Source organism: Scyliorhinus torazame, chromosome 15 (assembly GCF_047496885.1).
Source record: "Scyliorhinus torazame isolate Kashiwa2021f chromosome 15, sScyTor2.1, whole genome shotgun sequence".
NCBI classification, from domain to species: Eukaryota; Metazoa; Chordata; class Chondrichthyes; order Carcharhiniformes; family Scyliorhinidae; genus Scyliorhinus; species Scyliorhinus torazame.
Window position 1 is genome coordinate 26,481,135 of NC_092721.1, and position 24,162 is coordinate 26,505,296.

The 24,162-nt window shown below is 46.7% G+C and overlaps 1 protein-coding gene across 2 annotated transcripts in view; it reads left to right on the top strand.

Moving 5' to 3' along the window:
* Window positions 1-24,162, top strand: part of ndfip2 (Nedd4 family interacting protein 2) — a 129,258-nt gene that overhangs the window by 26,134 nt on the left and 78,962 nt on the right. For both annotated transcript variants that reach the window (XM_072476213.1, XM_072476214.1), the window contains exon 2: window positions 16,691-16,835. In XM_072476213.1, coding sequence (XP_072332314.1) covers window positions 16,691-16,835 — 145 coding nt within the window. The remainder of the gene's footprint in view (window positions 1-16,690; window positions 16,836-24,162) is intronic.

Sequence of the window (24,162 nt, forward strand, 5' to 3'; positions counted from 1 at the left end):
TTCAGGGCAGCACGGTAGCCTTGTGGATAGCACAATTGCTTCACAGCTCCAGGGTCCCAGTTTCGATTCCGGCTTGGGTCACTGTCTGTGCGGAGTCTGCACATCCTCCCCGTGTGTGCGTGGGTTCCTTCCGGGTGCTCCGGTTTCCTCCCACAGTCCAAAGATGTGCAGGTTAGGTGGATTGGCCATGATAAACTGCCCTTAGTGTCCAAAATTGCCCTTCATGTTGGGTGGGGTTACTGGGTTATGGGGATAGGGTGGAAGTGTTGACCTTGGGTAGGGTGCTCTTTCCAAGAGCCGGTGCAGACTCAATGGGCCGAATGGCCTCCTTCTGCACTGTAAATTCTATGATTGACCCAAATACACGAATGAACTAGTTTTCCCAGCTACCTTTGCCAATCTGATTTGTCCAACTTGTATCTGGATTAAAATTACCCATAATTGTTGCAGTACCTTTCTTACAAGTCCTTGTTATTTCTTCTGTCTTTTTCTCCGATCCCTCAGTTCAGGATATCTCCAATGTTACAGATAATCAGATTCGGCGATGTTATTACACCCCAGTGGGAGGTGTATTTTTCCTGCTTCTGCCTCACTCAGTCGCTTCCTCATGTCCACTTGAGTTGCATATGTCCATAATATTATCAAACAGTCTTGCTGTTTAATGAGCCCTGGAGAATCTTGCCATGGATTTCAGTGAAGATCATACGTTTTGGAAACATCAAGGTACTTTCTAAACTGTGAAACAGTGGAAATCCAAGGAGTTGGGGAACCAGGTACACTGAGCATTAAAACGTTCTGAATAGCTACAGAAAATAATCAGGAAGGCTAATGGAATACTTGCTTTTATATCTAGAGGAATGATACAAGGGGTTAGAAGTCATGTTTCAGCAATAAAAAGCACTGGTCAGGCCCCTCCTGGTATACTGGGCACCACAACATAGAAAAGATTTATTGGCTTGGCGGGAAGGAATGACCAAATGTATACCTGGATTACTATGGTTTAAATTAAAAGAAGAGATTATACGAAACAGGGTAATATTCTCTGGAAGTTAGAAGATTAAAAATCAAATTTTCAAAGTGTTAAGGGGAACACATAGGGCCGATTGTGAGAAAATAGTTATTCCACTTGGGGTGTAATAGACTCTAGAATAGTCAATAAATTAGGACCAAAGCTGTAAGGCAACACTTCTACATACAAAGTTTTGCCTGAAGTTTGGAACGGTCTTCCACAAATTTTGAATCCGAGATTATTGGATTTTTGTTAACCAAATAAAGGTAGGGTTATAGGGCAAAAACGTGTGTTAGTTAGAAAACAGCCATGATCTCAATGAATTGTGAAACAGGCTCGAGGGGTTAAATGGCCTACGCTCATTCCTAAGTTCCTATCCAAAGTTAAATGTGTCATTTTTCGTACAGCTAATTACTCTTTTTCTTGTTGAACATCGGTCATTTCTTTCACAACCTGGTTTAATTGATCAGGAAAATGTTTGCTTACTTTAATAAATCCTTCTCCGATCTTTCTAAAATATAATGCATATAGCCATAATTGACATGTCCTGAATCTCCAATTCTTTTACTTCCCACGTCATTAGCATGTCCACCTTGAATGTAATTTTCCCCATTAAGTTGTGCCTAAATCTTTTTTGCCTTTTCAAGATTTTATCAGTTGCAGAAAACAGTGCAGGTCTGAAAGATGAGGGCAGGCTAATCACCTATAGCGTGACTGTTTCCGCCCCCCCTCTCCCATCCCTCCCACCCCTCTGCCATCGGCAATTTGTTGCTCAATACTTGAGACTGGAATGGTATTGTCAGATCCTCACTGGTGCTTAAGTGTTAGAACTTGTTTGCATCAAGTAATCGGAGTTTGCAATTCTTATTGATCCTTGGGGCCCTGTTGCCCAAACAGTCTGCACTTGATATTTGTAACCAGCAATATGGGCAGCACGATAGCATAGTAGTTAGCACAGTTGCTTCACAGCTCCAGGGTCCCAGGTTCGATTCCCGGCTAGGTCACTGTCTGTGTTGAGTCTGCACGTTCTCCCCATGTCTGCGTGGGGTTCCTCCGAGTGCTCAGGTTTCCTCCCACAGTCCAAAGATGTGCGGGTTAGGTGGATTGACCATGCTAAATTGCCCTTAGTGTCCAAAAAGGTTAAGTGGGGGTTACTGGGTTACGGGGATAGGGTAGATACGTGGGCTTGAGTGGGGTGTTCTTTGTAAGGGCCGGTGCAGACTCGATGGGCCGAATGGCCTCCTCCTGCACTGTAAACTCTATGAAATATGTAACCTCTAATATGGCAGTAATTTTTGCTCTCTAATATATTAAATCCCGAAGACCTTTAACTGTAGTTGTTAAACAATTTCTGTTAAACTGATGTATCAAAGGCTGTCCTCCTTTATCTAATAAGACCATAGGAATAGTATTAGGCCGCTCCGTCATTCAATCATTGCTGAATTTCTTCTCACCCCCATTCTCTTGCCTTTTCCCCATAACCCCTGATCCCCTTATTAATCAAGAACCTATCTATCTCTGTCTTAAAGACACTCAGTGATTTGGCCTCCACAGCCTTCTGCGGCAAAGAGTTCCACTGGCTGAAGAAAGTCCTCCTCATCTTTGTTTTAAAGGATTGTCCCTTTAGTCTGAGATTGTGCACTCTGGTTCTAGTTTTTCTGACGAGTGGAAACATCCTCTTCATGTCCGCTCTATCCAGGCTTCGCAGTATCCTGTAAGTTCCAATAAGATCCCCCCCTCATCCTTCTAAACTCCAGTGAGTATAGACCCAGAGTCCTCAACCGTTCCTCATACGACAAGCTCTTCACTCCAGGGATCATGCTTGTGATCCTCCTCTGGACCCTTTCCAAGGCCAGCACATCCTTCCTTTGATATGGGGCCCAAAACTGCACACCATACTCCAAATGGGGTCTGACCAGAGCCTTGTACAGCCTCATCCCTGCTCTTGTATTCTAGCCCATTCCTCCTTCCAAAGTGCGTAACCTCACACTTTTCCACATTATATTCCATCTGCCACTTCTTTGCCCACTCTCCAAGCCTGTCCAAGTCTTTCTGCAGCCCCCTGCTTCCTCAATACTACCTATCCCTTGTTGCTAACTTTTGGTTGGTTCAATTGGCTCTGTTTTATAACCTTTGCTCTCGAGTCGCCAGGTATCTTTACTTGAACCTCGTGGCGGTATCATAATGATCAATAACTCAATACACCAATTAGTAAGATTCAAATCAAAGCACGCTTATTATACACAGTAATTGCTACTCATGCACAAATTCTACTTCTCAGCTACTTCTACAACTAACAGGCCTATACTTAGCTTCGTACTGGCCCACCAGGTCAGGGGAACAAATGGCCTCTCGTTCGGGTTCTGAGTTTGTGGGATTCGAAGTTGGTACGGACTGGTAGCTAGGAGCGCCTATCTCGTAGTGAGCGTTGACTTCAGACTTACTGGATCTCGGCGGCAGCTGAACCGGTCACTGCCAAGGGTTGGTTCGCATTGTTGAGTGACCCGGTCAAGAAGAACAATTTGAACTTGGGGACTTAACTTTATAGTCCCCAGGGGCTTCCCGCCTTTCGGGGTGGACCCTGTACCTGGTTCCAAGTGATTGGACTTCGTTCCAATCGCTTGGTTCGATTTCTCCAATACTGGAGCGGTTCCTTGATCGATGGGCGGTCTTGAGGTGTCCGTTAATCTCTTTTGTGTTGGTTCCTGCTGGCGCCGAGGAGTCTGGTTTTGCTTTGTTTATCCCAAATGTTTCGATTGTTCCCGGGGATTGCTTATTAGTATGTAGATGGCTGCTACATTATTATGCAGATGGCTGCTTGTATCGATGCTGTCTGGGCTTTTGCAGAATTTAATACACAGTAAACTTGCACCTGCTAGTTTCTGCCTCTGTTGGCTGAATTTCCCTGCAGCCTTTGCTGTTCTCCATTTTACGTCGGGAGTTAGCCAACCCAGGTGGGTACACCCTCTACATATCTTTGTATCATCTGCAAACTAAGCAACAGTGCCTTCAGTTCCTTCTTCCAAATCGTTAATGTATATTGTGAAAAGTTGTGGTCTTCTGGAAATTTAAATAAATCATGTCTGCTAGTTCTCCTTTGTCTAACTTCCTTGTTACCTCCTCAAAGAACTCTAACAAATTTGTCAGACATCCCCTTGATGAAGCCATGCTGACTCAGTCCTATTTTATCATGCACTTCCAAGTACTCCGCGATCTCATCTTTAATAATGGACTCTAAAATCTTACCAATGATAGAAGTCAGGCTTACCGGCCTATAATTTCCCGTCTTTTGCCTCCCTCCCTTCTTAAACAGCGGTGTTACATTAGCCACTTTCCCGCTCTCTGGGACCTCCTTGCCTCCAGTGATTCCTGAAAGATCACCACCAATGCCTCCACAATCTCCTCGGCTATCTCTTTTAGAACCTGGGTGTGGTCCACCTGGTCTAGGTGAGTTATCCACCTTCAGTTTCCCCAGAACCTTCTCCTTAATGGTGGCCACTACACTTACCTGTTTCCCCCAATTCTCCTGGAGCTCTGGCATCCCACTGGTGTTTTCCACTGTGAAGACTGATGCAAAGTAACAATTCCGTTCCTCTGCCATTTTTTTGTTTCCTATTATTACTTCTCCAGCCTCATTTTCCAGTGGTCCAATATCTATTTTTGCCTCTCTTACCTTTTTAATATATTGGAAAAAAAATTCTTCCTATCTTCTTTTATATTACTAGCTAGCTTACACTCATATTTCATCTTCTCTCTTCCCCCCCCCCCCCCCTATTGCTTTTTTAGTTGTCCTTTGCTCGCTTTTAAAGGCTTCCCAATCCCCTGGCTTCCCACTAAATCTTGCCACTTTGTATGCTTTTTCTTTTTCTTTTATGCTGCCCTTGACTTCCCTCGTCAGCCATTGATGCGTCGTCTTCCCCTGAGCATGTTTCCTCCTCCTTGGGATGAATTTATGTTGAGCCTCCCGAATAACCCATTGCTGCCATTGCTGTTCCACTGTCTTCCCTGCTAGGCTCCTTTTCCAATCAACTCTGGCCAGCTCCTCCTTCACATCTTTGTAGTTACCCTTATTTAATTGTAATACCATTACATCTGATTCCAGCTTCCCCCTCTCAAACTGCAGGGTAAATTCTGTAGTTACCCTTATTTAATTGTAACACCATTACATCTGATTCCAGCTTCTCCCTCTCAAACTGCAGGGTAAATTCTATCATATTGTGGTCACTGCTCCCTAAGGGTTCCTTCACCTTAAGTTCCCTAATCAATTACACATCACCAAATCCAGAATTGCCTGTTCCCTAGTAGGCTCTGTCACAAGTTGCTCCAAAAAAACTATCTCTTGGACATTCCACAAATTCCTTTTCTTGGGATTCACTTCCAATGTGATTTTCCCAGTCCACCTACATATTGAGGTCCCCCAAGATTATTGTAATATTGCCTTTTTTATATGCCTTTTCTATCTCCTGATTTATTTTCTGCTCCACATCCTGACTACTGCTAGGGGGCCTGTACATAACTCCCATCAGGGGGACTTCCGATGGCGACCATGGTGTGAGTGATTGCACACAGGCAGCTCCTGCTTGAAGGCACAGGAAAGAGCTCTTTTTACCCGATACTGGGTGGAATTATGAAAAGACGTAGGTTGGAGGAGTAGTTTCCCCTGGGGGTTGGAGGAGTAGTTTCCCCTGGGAGTGGTATGTCCGCTGGTTATCAAACCCGGCAGAAGACCGTGAGAGACCTGGTCAAAGAGTTAGAGGAAACCTGTGCTGCAAACTGCCAGTTTAGGGATGGCTGCGGGGGAAGGTCTGCTGCAAGATGGAAGGCCTGAGCTGGAGCAGTTGATGGCTTTTATTAAGGAGGATTTCTGCCAGCAGAGGAAGGAAATGCGGGAGGATTGCTCGAAAGCCATCGAAGGAGCTGTGGCACCTCTGAAGCGTTCTTTGGAATGGGCGGAGAAGTGTTTGGAGGTGCAGGGGCCGCAGATTCGGGAGATCGTAGGAGTGATCTCGGACCACAGCGATTGTGTGGTAGCTCTGGAGGTGGAGTTGGGGCTCCTAGGGGACCTGTGTAAAACGTTGAGGGCAAAGGTGAATGTGATGAATGATATCTGTATACACATGTACCTTTAATGCGTAGGCCCCTGTAAGACCGGGTTTGGAACCTTGGGGGACTCCGCCTCCGGCTCCGCCCCCAGGGATGTATATAAGGTTACGTTCGGTTGGCAGCGGCAGTGAGCACACGTCTCGGCAGCTGTCTGGTTCTCTGGTAATTAAAGCCTTTGAATTATCAATCTTCTCTCCTGATTCGTAATTGAGGGATCTCAGTGGAGAAGCAAGAGAATACCTCGAGAAGGCAGAACCTGTGAATAGTGGACCTGCCTGAAGGAATGGTGAGTACCAGATCTCGAAGATGCTGGTGGCAGAATGGGTGCTAGATCAGTCCCCTGAAGAGGAGCGAATGCATTGGCTCCAGAGGCAGAAGCCTAGAGCTGGGGGGCCACCGTGGGTGGTGATCGTGAGACTCATCACATTTGTGGAGAAAGAGAAGATTTTACGTTGAGCCAGAGAGAAGCGTGGCTGCGAGTGGGAAGGGAACAAGGTCCGAATTTATCAGGACATCGGAGCAGAGTTGGCAAAGCGGCGGGCAGGGTTCAACAAGGCCAAGGCGGTGCTACACGGCGGCAGATCAGGTTTGGGATGCTCTACCCAGCAAAATTATGGGTGACGTTCGGAGGCCGGAAGTATTATTTTGAGACCCCAGAAGCGGCCGAAGACTTCAATAAGGAGCATAAACTGGGGGAGAACTGAGTGGATGATGCTTGGGAACCGGGGTGCTGGCACTTCATAATGGTTGTGAACATGTTCGAAGTGGGGGTAGGGTTTGAGAGATTTTCGGCCCCTCCGGTTTGGAGGAGGTCCTTTTTTGGGTTTGTTGTTTACTGTTGGGATTGTAAGGAGTGAAATGTTTACGTGGGAATGGATGTTCCCATCTTCCCCCCCCCCCTCTCCTGTTTCATGGGACTGTTTGTGTTTAGCATTTGTTTGTTTGCTTTTGGGGAGGTGGCCTGGGATTCAAAAGAAGTGTTTGTTTGGGTGGGGGAGGCTAAAGTCAGCAGGGAACCTTTTTCCTTGAGCTGAGGAGTGAGGGAGAGGTGCCTTTGGGCAGGGGCTGTCATGCTGGCAGGTAATGCTGGTGAACGGAAGTGAGTTGGTGAGGGAGAAGGCCGAGAGGGGTGACTGGAAGGGAGATGGGGTGGCCGGGAGGGAGGAGTTTGGGATGGGGGGTGGGAGAGTTTGTTGCGACGTGGCAGAGGGTGAGAGATGACATGGTCAGGGGAGGTGTCAGCGGCCATTTTTTGGGAAGCACTGAAGGCAGTAGTCAGGGGGGAAATTATTTTGTTTAAAGGCTCATGCGGATAGGGAAAGGAGGAGGAACATGACCATCTAGTGAGCAAGATAGTGGAGGTGGACAGTGAGTATTCGAGGGTGCCGACCTCTTGAGGGATTGGCAAGGAGGAAAAAGTTATTCGAGCATTTGACAACGGGGAGAGTGGTAGGGCAACTGCATAGGGCAAGAGTGGTGCTCTGAATATGGGGAGAAGGCGAGCTGCATGTTGGCGCAGCAGCTGCAGAGGCAGGCTGCGTCCAGGGAAATATTGCAGATACGGACTGGAGCTGGAGATGTGGTGTTGGAGCCGGGGAAGATAAATGAGGCGTTAAGGGAATACTACCAGGGAATGTACAAGGTGGACCCGGGAGAAGAGGAGGGGGACATGGGGTGGTTTCTGGACGAGCTGGAATTTCCCCAGGTGGAGGAAGCAAAGAGGCAGGCATTGTAGGAGCCCCTGGGTCTGAGGGAGGTGCTGGATAGTATCAGGGGTATGAAGTTGGGGAAGGCCCCAGGGCCAGATGGGTACCTGCCGTAATTTTATAAGGAATTTGCGATGGACCTGGCACCACAACTGATGGGGCGTTTAATGAAGCGCTGGAGAGGAGGGAGCTGCCGGAGATGATGACGCAGGCAGTAATCACGCTAATCCCGAAAAAGGGGAAGGACCCGGTGGAATGTGGGTTGTATAGGCCCATATCACTATTGAATACGGATGTGAAAGTATTGGCTAAGTTGTTGGCGGGGAGGATAGAGGATTGTGTCCTGCGGGTGGTTGCAGAGGCTCAAACAGGCTTTCTGAAGGGCCGGTAGCTCGCGAGTAATATAAGATGGCTGTTGAATGTAGTGATTAATCCATCAGGGGCTGTGGTACTGGAAGTGGTGGTGTCCATGGATGCAGACGGAGAAGGCAGTTGATCAGATGGAGTGGCGGTACTTGTTTGAGGTTTTGGGAAGGTTTGGTTTTGGATTTGTGGCATGGGTGCGGTTGCTGTATGTGGCACCAACGGCGAGCGTGAGGATGAATAATATGAGTTCACAGAGCTTTGAAGTAGACAGGGATACGAGGCAGAGGTGCCCACTGTCACCGTTATTGTTTGCGCTGGCTATAGAGCAGTTGGTGATGGCTCTCGGGGGGTTGGCAGGGGGTTATGAGGGAACAGAGGGAACATTGGATGTTGTCCTATGCCGATGACCTGTTGCTGTATGTTTCGGATTCGCTGGAGAGTATGGGAAGGATTATGGGCCTTCTGGGGAGGTTGGAATGGTTCTCGGGATGTAAAGGGAATGTAGGGAAAAGTGAGATTTTACTGGTGAATGAGCTGGGATGACGGGCAAATTTAGGGGGCATGCCATTTACGGTAGCAAGGGATAGATTTAGGTATTTGGGGATTCCGGTATCGAGGGAATGGATCGGGTTCCATAAGTGGAACTTAACGAAGCTGGTGGAGGAAACCAGGAGGATCTTAAGAGCTGGGATACACTGCAGTTGTCATTGGCGGGGAGGGTCCAAATGGTGAATATTCTGCTGAGGTTCTTGTTGTTCAGCACAGTGGGCTAAACAGCTGGCTTGTAATGCAGAACAAGGCCAGCAGCGTGGGTTCAATTCCCATTACCGGCCTCCCCGAACAGGTGCCGGAATGTGGCGACTAGGGGCTTTTCACAGTAACTTCATTGAAGCCTACTTGTGACAATAAGTGCTTATTATTATTATTAATTTTCAGGCTCCCCCGATCTTTATACTAAAGGCCTTTCTTCGGAAAACACGATCATTTCGGACTTTGTATGGGTGGAGAAGATGCCGTGGGGCTGTACCTGCTTCATAAGAACATAAGAACTAGGAGCAGGAGGAGGCCATCTGGCCCCTCGAGCCTGCTCCACCATTCAATGAGATCATGGCTGATCTTTTGTGGACTCAGCTCCACTTTCCGGCCCGAACACCATAACCCTTAATCCCTTTATTCTTCAAAAAACTATCTATCTTTATCTTGAAAACATTTAATGAAGGAGCCTCTACTGCTTCACTGGGCAAGGAATTCCATACATTCACAACCCTTTGGGTGAAGACGTTCCTCCTAAACTCAGTCCTAAATCTACTTCCCCTTATTTTGAGGCTATGCCTCCTAGTTCTGCTTTCACCCGCCAGTGGAAACAACCTGCCCGCATCTATCCTATCTATTCCCTTCATAATCTTATGTTTCTATAAGATCCCCCCTCATCCTTCTAAATTCCAACGAGTACAGTCCCAGTCTACTCAACCTCTCCTCGTAATCCAACCCCTTCAGCTCTGGGATTAACCTAGTGAATCTCCTCTGCACACCCTCCAGTGCCAGTACGTCTTTTCTCAAGTAAGGAGACCAAAACGGAACACAATACTCCAGGTATGGCCTCACTAACACCTTATACAATTGCAGCAGAACCTCCCTAGTCTTAAACTCCATCCCTCTAGCAATGAAGGACAAAATTCCATTTGCCTTCTTAATCACCTGTTGCACCTGTAAACCAACTTTTTGCGACTCATGCACTAGCACACACAGGTCTCTCTGCACAGCAGCATGTTTTAATATTTTATCATTTAAATAATAATCCCTTTTGCTGTTATTCCTACCAAAATGGATAACCTCACATTTGTCAACATTGTATTCCATCTGCCAGACCCTAGCACATTCACTTAGCCCATCCAAATCCCTCTGCAGACTTCCAGTATCCTCTGCACTTTTTGCTTTACCACTTATCTTAGTGTCGTCTGCAAACGTGGACACATTGCCCTTTGTCCCCAACTCCAAATCATCTATGTAAACTGTGAACAGTTGTGGGCCCAACACTGATCCCAGAGGGACACCACTAGCTACTGATTGCCAACCAGAGAAACACCCATTAATCCTCACTCTTTGCTTTCTATTAATTAACCAATCCTCTATCCATGCTCCTACTTTCCCCTTAATGCCATGAATCTTTATCTTATGCAACAACCTTTTGTGTGGCACCTTGTCGAAGGCTTTCTGGAAATCCAGATATACCACATCCATTGGCTCCCCGTTATCTACCGCACTGTTAATGTCCTCAAAAAATTCCACTAAATTAGTTAGGCACGACCTGCCCTTTATGAACCCATGCTGCGTCTGCCCAATGGGACAATTTATTATTACCCAATTATTATTGGGTGGCAGATGTGGATAATGTGCGGTGATGGTGGAAAGAAGAAGGGGTAGAGTGGGTTAGGATGGAGGAGGAATCTTCTAAGGGGTCTAGTTTAAGGGCGATGGTGACGGCACCGTTGCCAATGGCTCAGAGTAGGTATTCATGGAACCCGGTGGTGCAGTCCACGGTGAAGATATGAAATCTGTTGAGGCATTTTAGGGTGGCAGGGATGTCGCTGTTAACGCCACTGTGCCAGAATCATGGGTTTGAGCCGGTGGGCGCAGGGATAGATAGTGTATACAGGAGGCGGAGGGACGTGGGGCTGGTCAAGGTGAGGGATCTGTATTTGAAGGAAGCGTTCACCAGTCTCGAGGTGCTAAGGGAGAGGATAGAGCTGCCGAGTGGGAGTGAGTTCAGGTATCTGCAGGTTCCAGACTTTGCGCGAAAGGTTCTGGAGGGGGTTCCCTAGGTTGCCGGTTTATTATTTAGCACCGCTCCCTGCAAGTCAATCAATTCACAGCCCTCCTGTAGTTTTTCTTTAGTCCAAACTCGCTGTCAGTTTCAGAGAATCAAGAGTAGCACTTACCTTCCCCCACACTGCTCTCTGCATCTTCTGGTCACAGCTCCTGAAATGAGGTAGGTCTTTATATCAGGATGCAGGATGCTCTCTGGATCTCTCCCTGCAGATTAACAGTTGCTAAGCAAGAAGAAAGAAAACAAAGGGGAAAAAACACCTCCTGCCACTCTGCACCGAATTACCACGCTGCTCCAAATTACCAAGTTTCAATCCCCACTCTGGCTCTCTCTCTCAGGCTATCTCCAACTTCATGTGTGCAAAGTTAATCTACTTTAGCTGACTGGCATGCTCTGTTCTAACCTTAGATTATACTTAATGTGCAGGAACCACCTGGACTGGACTCTGTTCTTCATAATAAAATGTATTATTCCTTGCCATCAAATGCAAATTCATCGAATAAATCTTTATCTTTGAGCGCTTGAATATGCCCAATAAATTCTGTTGAATTCCAATCTTATTGGATCTAGTCTACTTAGCTGTATTGTTTTAACTAAATGGCCAATTTCCAACACTACATTAGTGAAGGGCAAAGGTTTTTGCAATTGACTTTGTACTTGCTGTACTGTGGCTTAAGGTAGCGATGTATAATTATGCAAATAGAGAGGTTCCATAATACAGGAACTTGCATTTTTAGGCACTGCATATTTAATAAAGTTATAGAAACCATTTGCTAATTTAATTTATTAATAGCAGCCTTCATATTTCATCAACCTGTGTAGCAATCTTGTTGGTAAAGATAAAGTTTTAATTTGTTCATCCCCCTTTAAATGAAAATTGACACATCATCTTTCCAGCTCATGCACATACAAAATATGCTTAGAAATGTTTTAGGTCAAATCACAATTTTAGTTGAAGTATTTATTTGTTTGTAGTCAAGATAGGTTTGATATCCCATCAGAACCATCCTCTTTCTGTAATTATTTGTCAGTGTAAAGTGGCCATTGGGACTAGTGAAGGGAACTGAGGAGGTTCCAAACATTTCTCTCGCTTTCTTGAATACTGAAATGTCATAGAGTTTTATAGCACGGAAAGAGGCACTTCAGCGCTTTACGTCCATGCCGACCATCAAGCGCCTACTTAGTCTAATCCCATTTTCCAGCACTTGGTCCGTAGCCTTGTATGCCCTGGGATCACAAATGCACATTTAAATACATCTTAAATGTTATGAGGGTCTCTGCCTCCATCACCCATTCAGGCATCAAATTTCAAACTCCCACCACCCTCTGGCTAAAAAAAGTTTTTCACCTCATCCCTGTCGTTCAAGTAATTCACAATGCACCTCCTTGATTTCTATACCTACATCATCCTTCTCCTTAGATGCAAAGTACTCCTTTAAAACCTCACTTCTATCTTCTGGTTCCACACTCAAATTGCCACATCGGTCCTAATGGGCCATACTCTTACCCTGGTCAACCTCCTGCCTTTAATATACTTATAAAACACCTTTCATTTTCCTTTAATTTTACCCACAAGCGCTTTTTCATTTCCCTTCTTCACTCTCCTATTTTCTGAAGTAACCTGCACTTTCTATATTCCTCTAGTGCTTCCGTTGTTTTGAGCCCTCGGTATCTGTCCTAAGCCTCCTTTTATTTCCTTATCCAACCCTGGATATCCCTTGACATCCAGGGTTCTCTGGACTTATTGCTCCCACCCCTTCACTCTCATGGGAACATGTTGGCCCTGTGCTCTCTCTACTTCCTTTTCGAATGAATCCCACTTCTCTGATGTACATGTTCCTACAAGTGGCTGCTCCCAGTTAACCTTGGACAGATTTGGTCTTATTTTGTTAAAATTGGTCCTCCCCCAATTAAGAAGCTTAATTTCCAGTCCACTTTTGTCCCTTTCCACAACTACCTTACATTATACTGAGTTATGGTCACTGTTTCCAAAATGTTCCCCCACTGAAACTTCATCCACTTTCCCGGCTCTGTTCACGAAAGCTAGATCCAGCACCTCCCACGTAGAGCTTTCTACATATTGACATAAAAAGCTCTCCTGGATGCATTTTAAGAATTCCACCCCCTCTAAGTCTCTCGCACTTTGACTATCAAAGTTAACACTGAAGAAGTTGAAATCCCCTACTAAAATCCTATTACTACCCGATTTTTCTTATTGTTCATTGTTTTCAGAGATTTGCCAACATATCTGCCCTTCTATCTCTCGCTGACTGTTTGAAGGCCTACACTACCAGTAGTGTGATAGCCCCCTTTTTGTTACTAAGTTCTACCAATATGGCTTCATGGAATGTGTGAGGTGATCAGCAAGATGATTGCCAGATTTATCAGACGGAATATTTCTTCAAAATATATAAAATAGATTTTGGGATGTGGACACATTTACCAATAGGCTTCTCAGCAAATGGATTTATTGTCCAATATGTTAGCTCAGGGTCTCTCTCCCGATATTTGTTCATTGATAGGTGCTTGAACATGGGATGATTTGAAACAGTATTAAGCTGGAATGGGTAATATATTGGGCAATACATTAAATTGCTTAGCACTGGTCCACTAAAGTGGCCCACAACACACTGTAGGTGAATGACACAACTTTGTTATTCACACAACAATCATCAGCTTCAATTGTTTTGCTTACATGGAGGCTGGAGTGTTTTCTATTAAACCAATTTTGAAATATTAATTTCTCTCTTTCTGGTGGGTATTATTTAAAGATATTCTTGGGATATGAATATAGTTTATAAAGTTGGCATTTATTGCCCATTCTGCTTTGGTTGTCCTTGAGAAGATGATGGTGGTAGACCTTATTCTTGAACCACTGGAGCCCTTGTGGTAAATTCCTGACAGTTCCAGGATTTTGATCAAGCGATGAAGAAGGAACCGTGATATATGTCCAAGGCAGGATGCTATCTGACTTGGCAGGTGATTGTGTCTACCTGCTACCATGGTCCACTTTAGATGGTGGAAGTTGAGAGTTTGAAAGGTGATGGTATGCCTGCAGTGCACCTTTTTAGTGTGGGGTTTTCTGCGCTTGCCCTGTGGTGTGATTTGTGGAGGTGGCCTGCCATTGGACGGCGGCGGAATCTCCTGTCCTGTTACTGTCACTGGAAACCTACTGTCGGTGGTACTGGAAGATCCTGCCGGCAGGAACGGCCAGAAAATTCTGACCATGGACTCTTTAGAAACTGCAACTATAGTGCTGGAGGTAATGAATCCCTAAGCTGGTGGCTGGGGTGTCAGTCAAGCAGACTGCTTTTTGCTTCATGTAGCTTCTTGGGTGCTGTCTGTGACCAAGCAAGTGGAGAATATTCCACCACACTTTGACTTGTCCCATATCAGTGGTGGAGAGGCTTTGGGATTTAGGAGTTAAACCATTTGCCACACACTATCCAGCCTCTGGCATGCTCTAAAGGCCACAACATTTATGTGGCTAGTTCAGTTGAGTTCCTGGCCAGGTGACCCTCAGGATATTGATGGTAATAATCTCATTATGGCATTGTCATTTAACTGTAAAAACAAGGTACTTTTGGGACCCACTTGTTGGAGATGATTATTGTTGAGCATTTGAGTGATAATGTTACTTGCCACTTATCAATTTAAGTCTGAGTGTGGTACAAGTCTTGCTGGACGTGGATATGGACTACTTCATTATTTGTGGAATTGTGAATTGAGCTGAAGACTCTGCATTCATCAGTGAATATTCCCACTTCTGACCGATGATGGAAAGATGTAATTGATGAAACTGCTGTGTGAAAGGTTCTACTTTGAGGAAACCATGCAGTGATATCCTGGGGCTGATATGAGTGACCTCCAATAACTACCAACATCTTTCTTTTGCAAAGTACGACTCCAGCTACTGGAGAGGTTCTCCCTGGTCCCCAATCTTCTATTTTTTGAGAGCTCCTTTATGCCACATGGCTGCCTTGATATCAAGAGTAGTCAATCTTGCCGTATTCAGTTTTTTTTCATCCATATTTAGACTGAGCTTGAGCTGTGGTCTGGAGCTATTAATCTAAGTATTGGTGAGTAAGTGCACCTGAATATTCATTTTTGACGACAACTTCCATCAGTTTGCAGGTGGTTGATCTTCAGCTGATTAGAGTGGCATTTGGAAGTGTTTGACTTGTTTGCTTTTAATGGACAGGACATACCTCGACAATTTTCCTCATTATCCGGTACCTGTAAAACTGGAGCTGTACAAGAACAATTTGGCTAATGCTAGAGCACATGTCTTTGCTGCTGCCAGGATGGTGTCAGGGCCTAAATCCTTTGCTGTATACAGTGCATGCTGCTATTTCTTGAAATCACGTAGAGTGAATTGAATTGACTGAAGACTGGCTTCTAATTATGGGGAACCCGTGAGGTGTCTGAGAAGAATCATCAACTTGATATTTCCGTCTAAAGATGCTTGTGAACGTTTTATTCCTGTCTACTTTGTGTCACGTGGTAGCCTTGTCATTGAGAATGGCGGATGTTCATGGCATCATCTTTCAGTTCATGACTGGATGGGACAAGACTACAGTGGTGTGTGTGGATTCAATTGGCACTTTCCAGAGCATGCTGCTGTTGGTCTGCACATTTTCTCTCTTTCACAAAGTGGGCATCATTGGTGGGTCCAGCATTCATTGCCCATCCCTAATTGCCCTTGAGAAGGTGGTTGTGAGCTGCCTTTTTAGCCGCTGCAGTTCATGTGGTGTAGGTACTGCAACAGTGCTGTTAGGAAGGGAGTTCCAAATCTTTAACTCAGCGACAATCAAGAAATGGCAGGATAGTTCCAAGTCCAGTTGGTGTGTGGCTTGGATGGGAATTTGCAGGTGGCGGTGATCCCATTCTGATTCTGCCCCTGTCCTAGGTAGCAGAGGTCGTGGGTTTGGAAGGTGCTGTCAAAGGAGCCTGGTGAGTTGCTACAGTGCATCTTGTAGATCGTGCTCACTGCTGCCACTATGTATTAGTGGCGGAGGGAGTGAATGTTGAAGGTGGTGGATAGAGTGCCAATCAAGCGGGCTCCTTCTCCCTAGATGCTGGTGAGCGTCAAGTGCTGAGGATCTGCACTCATCCAGGCAAGAGACGAGTATTCCAACACACTCCTGACTGTGCCTTTACTAAAATACTGAGACTGTCTCAGCAAAATTAGGATGTCTGGTCATCCAAATTCTAGGGTGTTTATTGCAGTAAAAGTCTTAAAATGTGAAATCTTGTCATGTGACCCTTTGAGTTGTTCACTGGGAAGTTCATGCATACCTCTTTGATAAGTACCTATGGGGATCATAACAGGGCAAATCAATTTTTGTTAGGTAATGTATTAAAAGAGAAGCTTATCCCGTTTAATGTTTGGGATCGAATCCAGGTTCTATTTTTGCAAAACGTTTGTGTTGTGACTGTGGTATTATGTGTTAAATACATTCCATGAAAGTTAAGAACAGCAAAAGTGAACCTGCCCGTAGCCTAAAAATAGGAGCGTTTGTTCTGCTCCACTTTCCCCAGAGGGTGATGACTAAGTGTTATTGAGGGATTAATTGCAAGACATCAATCTAATATTGTCTTCTTTTAAATTTTGGAATTTATTCAAAATGTTGTAATTACTCTCCTGATTAAGTTTTTGTTATATTTCTGTTATACCAGCTGCATAATGAGGATGATTCTCCACAAACATCTGATGTGGCACAGCCAAACCTTCCCACAGAGTCTCCTGAAACATCAACTGAAACAGACACGGCCCCACCGCCTTACTGCAGTGTCACAATGGGAGCAACTGCATCAGCCACAGGTCAGAGGTTTAGAAACTGCTTTACTTTTATTTTTAATTCATTCATGGGATGTGAGCATTACGAGCAAGGCCAACATTTATTGTCCATCCTTAGTTACACTTGTGAAGATGGTGCTGAGCTGATTTCTTGAACTGGTGCAGTTTACATGGTACAAGTTGCCCGAGTGCAGCTTGTAGATGGTCCACACTGCAGCCATGTTGCTGCAGTGGCGATTGGAGGTGTCAGTCAAAGAGTTGCTTTGTCTTGGCAGGTGGCGAGCTTCTTGAGTGTTTTTGGAGTAACACTCATCGAGACAAGTGGAGAGCATTCCATGACACTCCTGACGTTTGCCTTGTAGATAGTGGAAAGACTTTGGGAAGTCAGGAGTTCAATTAATTGCTGTAGAATATCCAAATTCTGCTTTTGTGGCCATAGGAGGTTGGTCCAGTTAAGTTTCTGGTCAATGGTAAAATCTGGAATGTAGATGGTGGAGGATTCAACAATGATAATGTCATTGGTACAAGGGAGGTGGTTAGATTCTGTCTTGTTGAAGATGATCATTATCTAGCACTTGTAAGACACAAAGGTTACTTGCCACTCATCATTCCAACAAGGATGTCGTCCACATATTGCTGTATGTACCCCCACTACCCGCTTCATTATCTGAGGAATTGAAAGTGAAATTGAATATTATGCAATCATCACCACATTACCTCACCTTTAGTTTTTTGATGGAGTAAAGATCATTGATGAAGGAACTGAAGATTGTTGACCCTGGGCAACTGCACTGAGGAACACCTGCAAGATTTTCTGGGACTGAGTTGATTTTGGAATTGTTTGTAAGAATGTGGGGAATTGAAGCAGAAGTTTTGAAATGGCCTTGAGAGACAATAGCCGGGATTCTGTCCCGGCCAAGTGCTGACGCCGGTGTCAAAACCGGCGCGAGCGACGGCGGCGTCAATGGGCCTCCAAGCCCAGGCATTCACACCTTCCTCGGGGGCCGGGCCGGGGGGGGGGGGGGGGGGGGGGGGCGGCCAAGAACGGCGCCGGAGTGCTGTGTGCTGCTCCGGTGCCAAAAGCCGGCCCGCCACAACCGGCGCAGGTCCGCGCATGCACGTGCCACGGACATCTCAGTGCCGGCAACATAGTGGAGCCCTATATGGCGGAGGAACATAGACCCTCCCTGGAATGAGCCCGCCCGCCAATCGGTTGCCCCCGATGGTGGACCTGGCCACTGTGGAGGCACCCACCCGGAGTCTGCACCCCACTAGGACTGCCCCCGCGGCCAGAATACTGGGGTCCTAGGAAACCATCCAGTTGATGAGTTCTCAAAATGTTTACAGTTTAAAAGGAGCAATTGGTTCCATTTTTTTTTTTTTTAAGTCTCTAATTTCTATTTTCCTCATTCACTTCTACTTTCCTCCATCTCTCCTCTTTCCATCTGTCTAAAACTCTCCTCACCAGAGTTAGGGATGACACATATTTTGTGATTATAACCATGTGGCATTATTTCTCCATCCTGTTCCTGACACCTCTGTGTAGCTATGTACTCTGGGATAACACAGGCTGCAACTGGATGTAGCTTTAAACAAAAGATACTCCAGACCTTGAAGTTAGTTCAATCTGATTTATTGAACCAGTAGTACAGTTAGCACAGTTCTCTGAGTTTGATTCTCTGCTAACCTAAGTGTGGTTACTCTATCTGACTGAAGCAGACTAGCTCTTAGCCACGTGCTGGAGGTGTGGTACTGTACATACACCCTGACTCACTCTGTAGATGTTCATCAGTGGAAAGAGGTGGAGTGTGAGTGCCTCGTGCCTTTTATAGTGAGATACCACCCCTGAATGTCTTGCCTGCTCATTGGTCATGTCCTGTTCTCTGTGTTCATTAGCTGCCTGTCTGTTTTTCATTATCTGCATGTCTGCATATCATGACATCTCCCCTTTTGTTTTATGTTTTGTTGGCACATGGGAATGTACTTGCATGTGGTGGCATATATTAACATATTTACAAGCGGTGGTATATGTGAACGTATTTACATGTGAAGATAGCTGTCTAATGTGAGAAAACAGAACATAGCAAACAAAACAAATGTTCATAAGTCCAGTCTCTGGAGCTTGCGTCTGATCCTTGTCGACCGCCGGGCAGCTAGTGGTGGGGACGACGGCGCCTTGACAGGCAGGATGGAAGCCTGATTAGTGGCCTTGGTAGTTCGAGGTATCAGGAGGTAGCAAAACAACGGACGGAAATGGAAAAGAAAGCGGTTGCAGGCAGGCAACTTTGTGCAGTGCCCGTCTGTTCGTCGCACCGCAGAACCATCAGCCATACGTACAACATACGAGCGGGGCGCAACCTGTCGAACAACGACAGCTGGAGCAGACCAGCCACCATCCGGTATCTTGTTCCTGACAGTGTCTACCGGTGATAACACGGGCAAATCGGTGGCATGAGCATAATAGCCCTGCTTTTGCTGGTTTCGGAGCTGCTGCACCTTCTGCAGCACCGGGAGGTGATCCAGGTTGGGCAAGTGTATGGCTGGAAGTGTCGCCCGCAGGTCCCTGTTCATCAGGAGTTGAGCCGGCGACATGCCACTGGACAGTGGGATCGCCCTGTACGCAAGCAGCACGAGGTAGATATCAGAAGCAGAATCCGCGGCCTTGCCGATGAGCTGTTTCACAATGTGCACCCCTTTTTCAACCTTCCCATTGGACTGCGGATAGTTTGGGCTGGAAGTGACATGTTTGAAATGGTATGTCTTGGCAAACTTAAACCACTCGTGGCTGTTGAAGCACGGGCCATTGTCACTCATGACAGTGAATGGGTTACCATGCCTGGAGAACGTCTCCTTTCAGGCCTTGATGATGGTCCGAGATGTGAGGTCTGAGAGCTTCACGACTTCAGGGTAATTGGAGAAATAGTCGATAATCAACACGTAGTCACGACCATTTGCACGAAAGAGGTCGATGCCAATCTTGGACCACGGGAGGTCTCGATTTCATGCTGCTGGAGCCTCTCCTTGCTCTGTGCTGGCTGGAAGCATTACAGGTCGCACAGTTGAGGACCATGTTCGAGATGTCCTGGCTAATACCGGGCCAGTAGACAGCCTGCCTGGCTCTGCGTCTGCACTTCTCGACGCCCAGGTGTCCCTCATGGATTTGGCGGAACACCAAGCTCTGGAGACTGAGTGGAATGACAATCCGGTCCAGCTTGAGGAATGAAATGAAATGAAAATCGCTTATTGTCACAAGTACTGTGAAAAGCCCCTAGTCGCCACATTCCGGCACCTGCTTGGGGAGGCTGGTACGGGAATTAAACCGTGCTGCTGGCCTGCCTTGGTCTGCTTTAAAAGCCAGAGGATACCATCAATCACCGTCAGGCCGTCCTTTACATTGTAAAATTGAAGGCACTGCCCTTTCTGTCAGCCATTGGCAAGGCGGTGCATGACACACTGCAAGAGGGGGTCTTTGGCTGTCTCCTCGTGGATACGAACCTCCTTCTCATCAGATGCCGGGAGGGTGCTAGCACACAGCTGCACCTGTGATTCAATCTGCCGGATGATTTCCAGCGGTTCACTAGGTAATGTGATGGAGCGGGACAATGCATCAGCGATGATGAGCTCCTTGCCAGGTATGTACACTAAGTGAAAGTCGTACCTTCTAAGTTTGAGGAGGATGCGCAGCAACCGAGGCGTCATGTCGTTCAGGTCTTTGTGGATAATGTGGACCAGAGGCCTATGATCCGTCTCGACAGTGTATGTCGGCAGGTCGTAGACATAGTCGTGAAGCTTGAGAATGCCAGTGAGAAGACCCAGGCATTCCTTCTCTATTTTCGCAAAATATTTCGGTGGGCGTCATGGCCCTCGATGCATAGGCTACCGGTGCCCAGAATGAAGTATCAGTGCGTTGAAGCAGTACTGCACCGATGCCATCCTGGCTCGCATCTGTCGTGATCTTCGTCTCCCTGTCTGGGTCGGAAAATGCCAAGACTGGTGCAGTGGTGAGCTTGGTTTTCAGCTCCAACCACTCTGCCTGATGTGCTGCCTTCCACTAAAAGGCAGTGGACATTGTCACCAGGTTTCGTAGGGTCATGGTGTGTGAGGCCAGGTTTGGGATGAACCTGCCCAGAAAATTGACCATGCCCAGGAAGCGCAACACCGCCTTCTTGTCTTCAGGGACCTTCATGGCTTCGATGGCCTTTACCTTGTCTGTGTCCGGGCGCACGCCCTGCTGAGAGATCTGGTCACCTAGGAACCCGAGTGTCGACATGCCAAAGCAACATTTGGACCTGTTCAGCTTCAGGCCATTGGCATGGACACGGCGGAATACCTGCTGGAGATGGGAAACATGCTCTTCAGGGGTCGTGGACCATATGATGATGTTGTTGTCCACGTACACACAAACCCCTTCAATGCCCTCCATCATCTGCTCCATGATGCGATGGAAGATCCCCAATGCCGAGACAATGCCAAACGGCATCTGACATAGCAGTATCTGCCAAATGGTGAGTTGAAGGTGCAGAGTCTTCTGCTGAACTCATCCAGCTGGATTTGCCAAAATCCATGTGACGCATCTAACTTGGTGAAAGAACGTGCGTGTGCCATCTCACTGGTGAGTTCCTCCCGCTTCGGGATCGGGTAGTGTTCACGCATTATATTCTTAATGAGATCCTTGGGATCAATGCAAATGCGCAGCTTTCCTGAAGGCTTTCTAACACATACCATCGAGCTGACCCAGTCAGTCGGTTTGGTTACCTTGGAAATTATGCCCTGTTGCTGAAGATCCTTGAGCTGTGCCTTCTGGCGCTCCGTCAACGGAGCCGGGACCCGGCGTGGTACGTATCAGGTCGTAGCAGAATCCTGTATCGATATGGCAGTGTGCCCATCCCGTCGAACACATCCGGAAACTGAGCGAGGATGTCGTCAATGCCGGCCTGAAGATTGGAGTCTGTTGTTGTGTAAACCCGCTGCACGAGGTTCAGCTGCTTGCAAGCATGCGCGCCAAGTAAGGATGCCCTGTCTGGCTTGACAATTTCAAAACTTAACCGTGCATGGGTGCTCCGGTTGGAGACTAGTAGATGGCAGGATCCCAGTGCCGTGATGGCATTTCCGTTGTAGTCCAGGAGCCTGCAGGCTGCTGGAAGGACCTTTGGGTGGGGGGGGGGGGGGTGGGGGGGGCTTCGTGATGCGTTTGAAATCTACCTGTGAGAGGAGGTTGGCAGAAGCACCCGTGTCCACCTAAAACTGGATGGAGCAGTAGTTGACCTGCATCACCGCACGCCATTCGTCCGCAGAATCCACAGCGAGGATGGATTGAATTTGTGATGAGTTGGATGTGGCACATTCATATTTGGTAATGATGCCTGCACAGTAGGCGCAGTCCAGGCATTCTTCCTTCCATTGTGCTGCAAGGATCAGAATCCTGTAATCGTTGTTGCACACTCTGAACGCGCCGTCGTCGGAATTGGGAGCGCTGGCTCCTGACTGGTGGTGCAGACCTGCACAAGGCTGCATAGTGTCCAGGCTTCCCGCAGTTTAAACATCGCCTGCCTCTTGCAGGGCAGTGTTTCTTTAAGTGGGCATTGCCGCAGTTCGAGCACGTCATGATGTTGACGTCCTGACGCTCCGCACGTCGTCGCACATGCGCAGTGCGGGTGTCAGCCGCTTCGTTATCCCTTTCACATCGCATGCGTGGGGCCCTGGGAAAAGCGGGCAAAATGGCCACTTTCATCTATGCTGAGGCGCTGCATCCGGGAGATGGCCTGCACATTCTCTGCCTCGTGGGAGGCAAGTTTCTCATTTTCAGCCGATTTGTACTGGGCATAGCGATTTTTGGCACTGGGCATAGCGATTTTTGGCGTGCTCATGCACTGTGCATGTTTAAATCGCGACTGGCAGGGTCATATGCTTGATTTTCAGTAGCTGCGCTCTCAGAGGATCAGAGTGAACTCCCAAAAACGATTTGGTCTCTGATCATGGAGTCAGCAATATCACCAAAGTTGCAGGACAGCGCTAGCAGGCGGAGGTTAGTTAAGAAGGAGTTGAAAGATTCATCTTTACCTTGTAGACGCTGTTTGAATATGTAGTGCTCGAAGATTACATTGGTGTCCACTTCCCAGTGACTGTCAACTTGTCCAGGATGGTCTGAAACTTTGTCTTGTCACGGTGAAGTGAAAAGAGTTGAAGAGTTGGATGGCTTGATCACCAGCTGTTGAGAGGAGAAGCGTGATCTTCCTTGCATCCGACGCACCCACGAGGTCTGAAGCTTCAATGTACTGCAGAAACTTTTGCTTGAATGTCCGCCAGTTGGCACTGAGATTTCCAGAGGTCCTGAGCTGGTGAGGAGCCTGAATCTTCTTCATGGTGCCGGGATACATTCGCTGGTCGTCACGGAACGGACTGAGGTAAACCACCTAGATTAAGCAGTCTCCTGGTAGCATGTTGTGTTATGTACTCTGGGATGACACAGGCTGCAACTGGATGCAGCTTTAACCAAAAGATACTCTAGACCTTGAAGTTAGTTCAATCTGATTTATTGAACCAGTAGCAAAGTTAGCACAGTTCTCTATGAGTTCGACTCTCTGCTAACCTAAGTGTGGCTACTCTGTCTGACTGAAGCAGACTAGCTCTTAGCCACGTGCTGGAGGTGTGGTACTGTACATACACCCTGACTCACTCTGTAGATGTTCATCAGTGGAAAGAGGTGGAGTGTGAGTGCCTCGTGCCTTTTATAGTGAGATACCACCCCTGAGTGTCCTGTCTGCTCATTGGTCATGTCCTGTTCTCTGTGTTCATTAGCTGCCTGTCTGTGCCTATCTGTATATCATTATCTGCATGTCTGCATATCATGACAACCTCTGCAACATTTAACACAGTTGACCATGCAACCTTCTTCAAAGCCTTCTCACCATTATCTGGCCCTTTGTGATTGTCTTGAATGATCCCATTCCTACCAATTCAGAAATACCTGCGTTTTCCTGCCCAATACCAAAACGTTGCCTCCTAACAATCAATCAATGGCTTATTACTTGCCTTATTACTTGCCTATCTGCTGGCTTTCAATAACATGACCCGAAGAAATGAGGTCAGCATCCATATATGTTTTTAAGGACTCCCTGCTGTCCTTCTGCACCGCTTCTTGACGCAAAACCACTTGCATGCATCTGGGCTTCCTTACTAATGTGATGGCTTGGGTGAGACACCAGTGTCATTTCCTTCTCGAGCTACTGGTTTTAGCTAATGAAAGTCACGTGCAAATGTGCATTAGATTGTCCCTTCAGCTGAGCATCACACTGGAAAAATCTTTTAAGTAAAACAGCTGGTTTCAAACTCCCGGGGCATTGTTCACCTG